At 41.7% G+C, this 8,859-nt stretch overlaps 1 protein-coding gene across 1 annotated transcript; it reads left to right on the top strand.

Annotated features, from left to right (window-relative positions):
• Positions 1-6,662: 6,662 nt before the first annotated feature.
• Positions 6,663-8,088, top strand: LOC120032549 (zinc finger protein 135-like; the record flags this gene model as incomplete). The annotated part of the gene is made up of 1 exon (XM_038978692.1): positions 6,663-8,088. A coding segment is annotated over one exon (1,194 nt), but the record flags the coding sequence as incomplete, so codon positions are not given.
• Between the last annotated feature and the right edge of the window lie 771 nt (positions 8,089-8,859).

Raw genomic sequence — 8,859 nt, forward strand, 5'->3', positions numbered from 1 at the left:
GTGAAAGAAGATGAAGACGTTTTTGGAATGAAGGATGAAGAGGGGGAGATTACTGTCACATTAGAGGAGGAAGAAGAAGAGAAGCCTGGAGAACTGATTAGCACCAGTAAATACAGTGAGTACTATCTTATAAAACAGGAACATTGATCTGATTAACACCAGTACATACAGTGAGTAATATCTTATAAAACACGGACATTGATCTCTGCAGTTGTTGAACAAATGTTTGATTTTTAAAATGGCATTCTACACTTGAATATGTTTTTGTACTGTAGGAATTGTTCGTGACTTCCTCCGGTTATTTAAAAAAATACTTTTCCAGTTGAAAAGTGATATGTAAATAAAGTAAAGTATAAACATACTAAAGGGAAACAAATAAATGTTTTGAGCAAAGTAGTGTTTTTTGAGACAACTGCAAACTTGAAGGAGTGAGTGATGTCATAGTAAGGTATTCAAGAAGTTGGCTTGATGGGAAGTCGTGATGTCATCCAATAGGCGACAGATCTTCATGTGAATATTCATTATTCTTTTTTAAGTCATTCCTGTTCTGTCAAGTTGGTTGTTGATCATTGCTAGAAAGCCATTTTCAAGTCTTGCCTTAGACTTTCAAGACGATTTAAGTCCAAACTGTAACTAGGTCACTCAGGAACATTCAATGTCATCTTGGTAAGCTCCTCCAGTGTCGATTTGGCCTTGTGGTTTAGTTTATTTTCATGTTCGTACAGTTTTTTGTATTCAGATTTCTAAAATGCACTCTACCTACGTAACATTTAGTGTCGCCTTATATTACGCTGGAAAAACAGTTTTCATGGGCACAGATCCTAAATCATTTCAGAGTATGCAAAATTAAATGATGCTAACCGAGAGTCACCGTATTGACAACGCCCAAATGGGTACTGTCATTAACGTGGTTCTTCAATAATTACACATAATACTTAATACTGTAGCTGTTTTGTTACAGTCACATGTTCAACTATCATCAGCTGATCCAGGAAATCATTTTCTGAATGACAGTCAAATGACAAACATCACGACATGCAACAACAACCAAAGTGCTTCTTCATTCATTACTCTGGTAAAGACAGTTATGCCGTGCTCCACGTTGGATCCAACATCCCTAACAAATTGATGTTTATAATGTTGTTGTCTGCTTGATTTACAGTAGGGTCTCGTTAGTCTGTTTGGAGACAGAGATACTTAGCTCATAATGTGTAGAGAACTGTTCCTTGATGGATATGTGTAACAGTATAACTTTAGTCCGACCCCTCGCCCCGACCCGGGCGCGAATCAGGGACCCTCTGCACACATCAACAACAGTCACACGAAGCATCGTTACCCATCGCTCCACAAAAGCCGCGGCCCTTGCAGAGTAAGGGGAACCACTACTTCAAGGTCTCAGAGCAAGTGACGTCACCGATTGAAAGGCTATTAGCGCGCACCACCGCTAATTAGCTAGCCATTTCACATCCGTTACATAGGCTATTGTACAACACACAGAGCTATTTTCCTTTATTCAGGACATTTAGAATGACAACCCATTACAGAGTAGCCTAGTGGGATTATTCACAAAATTATCTGGTTATGAAATGTTATGACAAATTAATTTTAGTTTCCATGTTTCACCTGAAATATTAAATTGTTTATAGTCCTAGGTCTATGTTGTTGTTAGGTGAATCAAATCAAATCAAACATTTTTTTATATAGCCCTTCGTACATCAGCTGATATCTCAAAGTGCTGTACAGAAACCCAGTCTAAAACCCCAAACAGCAAGCAATGCAGGTGTAGAAGCACGGTGGCTAGGAAAAACTCCCTGGAAAGGCCAAAACCTAGGAAGAAACCTAGAGAGGAACCAGGCTATGAGGGGTGGCCAGTCCTCTTCTGACTGTGCCGGGTGGAGATTATAACAGAACATGGCCAAGATGTTCAAATGTTCATAAATGACCAGCATGGTCAAATAATAATAATCACAGTAGTTGTCGAGGGTGCAGCAAGTCAGCACCTCAGGAGTAAATGTCAGTTGGCTTTTCATAGCTGATCATTAAGAGTATCTCTCCTGCAGTCTCTAGAGAGTTGAAAACAGCAGGTCTGGGACAGGTAGCACATCCTGTGAACAGGTCAGGGTTCCATAGCCGCAGGCAGAACAGTTGAAACTGGAGCAGCAGCACGGCCAGGTGGACTGGGCACAGCAAGGAGTCATCATGCCAGGTAGTCCCGACGCATGGTCCTAGGGCTCAGGTCCTCCGAGAGAGAGAGAAAGAGAGAATTAGAGAGAGCATACTTAAATTCACACAGGACACCGGATAAGACAGGAGAAGTACTCCAGATATAACAAACTGACCCTAGCCCCCCGACACATAAACTAATGCAGCATAAATACTGGAGGCTGAGACAGGAGGGGTCAGGAGACACTGTGGCCCCATCCGATGATACCCCCGGACGGGGCCAAACAGGAAGGATATAACCCCACCCACTTTGCCAAAGCACAGCCCCCACACCACTAGAGGGATATCTTCAACCACCAACTTACCATCCTGAGACAAGGCCGAGTATAGCCCACAAAGATCTCCGCCACGGCACAAACCAAGGGGGGGCGCCAACCCAGACAGGAAGATCACGTTAGTGACTTAACCCACTCAAGTGACGCACCCCTCCTAGGGACGGCATGAAAGAGCACCAGTAAGCCAGTGACTCAGCCCCTGTAATAGGGTTAGAGGCAGAGAATCCCAGCGGAGAGAGGGGAACCGGCCAGGCAGAGACAGCAAGGGCGGTTTGTTGCTCCAGAGCCTTTCCGTTCACCTTCACACTCCTGGGCCAGACTACACTCAATCATATGACCCACTGAAGAGATGAGTCTTCAATAAAGACTTCAAGGTTGAGACCGAGTCTGCGTCTCACATGGGTAGGCAGACCATTCCATAAAAATGGAGATCTATAGGAGAAAGCCCTGCCTCCAGCTGTTTGCTTAGAAATTCTAGGGACAATTAGGAGGCTTGCGTCTTGTGACCGTAGCGTACGTGTAGGTATGTACGGCAGGACCAACTCGGAAAGATAGGTAGGAGCAAGCCCATGTAACGCTTTGTAGGTTAACAGTAAAACCTTGAAATCAGCCCTTGCCTTAACAGGAAGCCAGTGTAGGGAGGCTAGCACTGGATTAATATGATCACATTTTTGGGTTCTAGTCAGGATTCTAACAGCCGTATTTAGCACTAACTGAAGTTTATTTAGTGCTTTATCCGGGTAGCCAGAAAGTAGAGCATTGCAGTAGTCTAACCTAGAAGTAACAAAAGCATGGATGAATTTTTCTGCATCCTTTTTGGACAGAAAATTTCTGATTTTTGCAATGTTACATAGATGGAAAAAAGCTGTCCTTGAAACAGTCTTGATATGTTCGTCAAAAGAGAGATCAGGGTCCAGAGTAACGCCGAGGTCCTTCACAGTTTTATTTGAGACGACTTTACAACCATCAAGATTAATTGTCAGATTCAACAGAAGATCTCTTTGTTTCTTGGGACCTAGAACAAGCATCTCTGTTTTGTCCGAGTTTAAAAGTAGAACGTTTTCAGCCATCCACTTCCTTATGTCTGAAACACAGGCTTCTAGCGAGGGCAATTTTGGGGCTTCACCATGTTTCATTGAAATGTACAGCTGTGTGTCATCCGCATAGCAGTGAAAGTTAACATTACGTTTTCAAATAACATCCCCAAGAGGTAAAATATATAGTGAAAACAATAGTGGTCCTAAAACGGAACCTTGAGGAACACAGAAATGTACAGTTGATTTGTCAGAGGACAAACCATTCACAGAGACAAACTGATATCTTTCCGACAGATAAGATCTAAACCAGGCCAGAACTTGTCCGTGTAGACCAATTTGGGTTTCCAATCTCTCCAAAAGAATGTGGTGATCGATGGTATCAAAGGCAGCACTAAGGTCTAGTAGCACGAGGACAGATGCAGAGCCTCGGTCTGACGCCATTAAAAGGTAATTTACCACCTTCACAAGTGCAGTCTCAGTGTTATGATGGGGTCTAAAACCAGACTGAAGCATTTCGTATACATTGTTTGTCTTCAGGAAGGCAGTGAGTTGCTGCGCAACAGCTTTTTCTAAACATTTTGAGAGGAATGGAAGATTCGATATAGGCCGATTAGTTTTTTAAATATTTTCTGGGTCAAGGTTTGGCTTTTTCAAGAGAGGCTTTATTACTGCCACTTTTAGTGAGTTTGGTACACATCCGGTGGATAGAGAGCTGTTTATTATGTTCAACATAGGAGGGCCAAGCACATGAAGCAGCTCTTTAAGTAGTTTAGTTGGAATAAGGTCCAGTATGCAGCTTGAAGGTTTAGAGGCCATGATTATTTTCATCATTGTGTCAAGAGATATAGTACTAAAACACTTAAGTGTCTCTCTTGATCCTAGGTCCTGGCAGAGTTGTGCAGACTCAGGACAGCTGAGCTTTGGAGGAATACGCAGATTCAAAGAGGAGTCCGTAATTTGCTTTCTAATGATCATGATCTTTTCCTCAAAGAAGTTCATGAATTTATTACTGCTGAAGTGAAAGCCATCCTCACTTGGGGAATGCTGCTTTTTAGTTAGCTTTGCGGCAGTATCAAAAAGACATTTTGGATTGTTCTTATTTTCCTCAATTAAGTTGGAAAAATAGGATGATCGAGCAGCAGTGAGGGCTTTTCGATACTGCACGGTACTGTCTTTCCAAGCTAGTCGGAAGACTTCCAGTTTGGTGTGGCGCCATTTCCGTTCCAATTTTCTGGAAGCTTACTTCAGAGCTCGGGTATTTTCTGTATACCAGGGAGCTAGTTTCTTATGACAAATGTTTTTCGTTTTAGGGGTGCAACTGCATATAGGGTATTGCGCAAGGTTAAATTGAGTTCCTCAGTTAGGTGGTTAACTGATTTTTGTCCTCTGACGTCCTTGGGTAGGCAGAAGGAGTCTGGAAGGGCATCAAGGAATCTTTGTGTTGTCTGAGAATTTATAGCACGACTTTTGATGCTCCTTGGTTGGGGTCTGAGCAGATTATTTGTTGCGATTGCAAACGTAATAAAATGGTGGTCTGATAGTCCAGGATTATGAGGAAAAACTTTAAGATCTACAACATTTATTCCATGGGACAAAACTAGGTCCAGAGTATGACTGTGGCAGTGAGTAGGTCCAGAGACATGTTGGACAAAACCCACTGAGTCGATGATGGCTCCGAAAGCCTTTTGGAGTGGGTCTGTGGACTTTTCCATGTGAATATTAAAATCACCAAAAATTAGAATATTATCTACTATGACTACAAGGTCCGATAGGAATTCAGGGAACTCAGTGAGGAACACGGTATATGGCCCAGGAGGCCTGTAAACAGTAGCTATAAAAAGTGATTGAGTAGGCTGCATAGATTTCATGACTAGAAGCTCAAAAGACGAAAACGTCATTTTTGGGGGGGTAAATTGAAATTTGCTATAGTAAATGTTAGCAACACCTCCGCCTTTGCGGGATGCACGGTGGATATAGTCAATAGTGTAACCAGGAGGTGAGGCCTCATTTAACACAGTAAATTCATCAGGCTTAAGCCATGTTTCAGTCAGGCCAATCACATCAAGATTATGATCAGTGATTAGTTCATTGACTATAACTGCCTTTGAATTGAGGGATCTAACATTAAGTAGCCCTATTTTGAGATGTGAGGTATCACGATCTCTTTCAATAATGGCAGGAATGGAGGAGGTCTTTATCCTAGTGAGATTGCTAAAGCGAAGTTATGGGTCCTACAGTAGGTCTATGTTGTTGTTTGGTGAAGTTATGTGCCAATTTGTTGAACACTGAGGGTACAAACCCTCATTGTCAGGCTGATGGCAAAGCTAGCCAGAGAGCATTTTACCTGTTGAAGTGTTTAAGTATAAATCAATTGAAGCAGGTGATTCAAGCCCTACAATTATAATCCATATTTAATGTGAAATGCACTTATAAGCAACCTGGAAATGGTGGATATTATTGCTGTCAGCCTATGAGAACTCCCCTGAGTTTTCTCCCACGGTGGTGAATCAGTGAATAGACACAGAGCTTAATGTGAGTTTCCTTGAGTAGCACTCCTGATCTTGCACTGTAATGTTCAGAATACATTGTGAAAATCTAAAATCTTCGCTCACTATTTTTGCTCCAGGCAGATATACTACATCCATAACTAGCGGTTTCCTCATTAGCAGGGAGGAGTTTCTGCAAGCAAATTGTGTGTGCTATGCCCTCGTGCCGCAATTTTAGCAAACACAGAAAGGGGCCCATATTGGAGACCAAATGTAATCTGGCACAGTGCTTAGGATTTCAACAACTTGAATAACTTATCTCTAGCCTACAATCATCGATGTTACTACTAATGTGAAAACAAGACTAAATCTGGCTATTGTTGCTATCTTGACTGTCTTAATTGTTAAATACAACAGACGTCAATTGTTGTACACCTTCATGGGTACGCTCTGGGCATCACCCTTTACCTCAAATATACAGTGGATTTCTGCTGTAGTGGGCCTTTAACCATCTGTCTGACTTTGTTGTTCACACAGGAGAGAGACGGGACTATCGTGGATCCTCTGGGGAGCCTCAACAACATCATAATGCTGATGAGGCAGAGAAAAGTCTCTCCAGATCAGAACACCTTAAGAAACACCAGCAGAGACCCACAGGGAAGAAATCTCACTGCTGCTCTGACTGTGGGAAAAGATTCAACTCTTCAGTAAAACTTAAAACACATCAAAGAATTCACACAGGAGAGAAATCTTACGGCTGTGATCAATGTGGGAAGAGTTTTACTCTGCTACAAACCCTGAAATCACACCAGCGAACACACACAGGAGAGAAACCTTATAGCTGTGATCAATGTGGGAAGAGTTTTACTACATCTAGCAATCTCACTATACACCAGAGAACACACACAGGAGAGAAACCATATAGCTGTGATCAATGTGGGAAGAGTTTTAATACATCTAGCTATCTAACTATACACCAGAGAACACACACAGGAGAGAAACCTTACGGCTGTGATCAATGTGGGAAGAGATTTATTCTGCTACAAACCCTGAAATCACACCAGAGAATACACTCTGGAGAGAAACCTTTTGGCTGTTATCAATGTGGGACGAGTTTTTCTCAGCTAAGCATCCTGATAGTACACCAGCGCGGACACACAGGAGAGAAACCTTTTAGCTGTGATCAATGTGGGAAGGGTTTTACTACATCTAGCTGTCTAACTATACACCAGAGAACACACACTGGAGAGAAACCTTATGGCTGTGATCAATGTGGGAAGAGTTTTACTCAGCTAAGCAACCTGGTAGTACACAAGAGATCACACACAGGAGAGAAACCTTATAGCTGTGATCAATGTTGGAAGAGTTTTACTACATCTAGCTGTCTAACTATACACCAGAGAATACACACAGGAGAGAAACCTTATGGCTGTGATCACTGTGGGAAGAGTTTTATTGGGCTACAATCCCTGAAATCACACCAGAGAATACACACGGGAGAGAAATCTTATAGCTGTAATCAATGTGGGAAGAGTTTTACTACGTCTAGCTGTCTAACTAAACACCAGAGAACACACACGGGAGAGAAATCTTTTGGCTGTGATCAATGTGGGAAGCGTTTTTCTCACCCAAGCAGCCTGATAGTACACCAGCGGACACACACAGGAGAGAAACCTTATAGCTGTGATCAGTGTGGGAAGAGTTTTTCTACATCTTGCTATCTAACTATTCACCAGAGAACACACACAGGAGAGAAACCGTATAGCTGTGATCAATGTGGGAAGAGATACTCTGATAAAAGATCTCTGATTAAACATCAGAAAATACATACATGAAGGAGTTGTTTCATGATATCAATGAAATAATGTCACAATGTAGAATGTTTTAACATTGTTGTAGCAGTATTTGAATGAATGTCAGAATGTAGAACCCTAAACGTTTGTCCCCTGTTCAGTTGATATTAGCCTCAGCGAAAAATCCAGGCCCTGAATTGAAAGAGTACTATTTAACAAAAAGTGACAAAAAAAATTGTGTTACACTTACCACGTTGGTGACCCACTTGAATCAAAACGCAACACTTCAACATGTTTAGGTTTTCAATATATCCCAAACTGTTTCTGCATATTGGTTATTGATTTGGACACGTTAAAACTGTGTTTTGACATTGCGCTATTCTAATTTAGCAAAATGTCATTGAAAAGACGTTGAAAAAAAGACTATGCCCGACTTCCAATATATGTTCGGTTGTAGTTGTAGTTTTCGGGTTGTTTTTTCAATGACTTAATTTCAACATACTTGCAGCCTAAACACATGGACGCAGTATAATAAATTGGTCTATAATCAATTGTATTAACAATCTTACGTATTACATTTAGCACGTATAGCATCTTACATTTAGCACGTATATACATTTTACATTTAGCTCGTATAGCTCCTTAGCACATAGGACGCACTGATTGGTGTCACCTCGTTAGTGTTCCACCTGTGCTGGCTTGTCCATCTCGTTAGTGGGAAGGTGTTTCACCTGAGCTGGTCCAGGTTCTATTTAAGAGTGTCTGGTCCAGTGCTCCAGTTGTCTTGATAGTTGTGGAGAGTCAACACCTTTAGTTGCGCTACGGTTTTGGTTTGCTTCCTGTCTTTAAGTTTGTTGTGGGTTTTTCTTTTGTTTGCCTCTTCTTGGGCAGATTTAGTGGGTGCTTATGGTAGGTGACTTTTATGTCCCAGTTGTTGTTACTTGTCAACTTTCAGTGGACAACTGAGAGCAAAACTGCAAGATTATGTTATAATACTTGTATTGCATCAAATGGTTGTTTAATGCAACAAAATAGAGGGTTCTTA

Source organism: Salvelinus namaycush, chromosome 39 (genome assembly GCF_016432855.1).
Source record: "Salvelinus namaycush isolate Seneca chromosome 39, SaNama_1.0, whole genome shotgun sequence".
Classification (NCBI taxonomy): domain Eukaryota; kingdom Metazoa; phylum Chordata; class Actinopteri; order Salmoniformes; family Salmonidae; genus Salvelinus; species Salvelinus namaycush.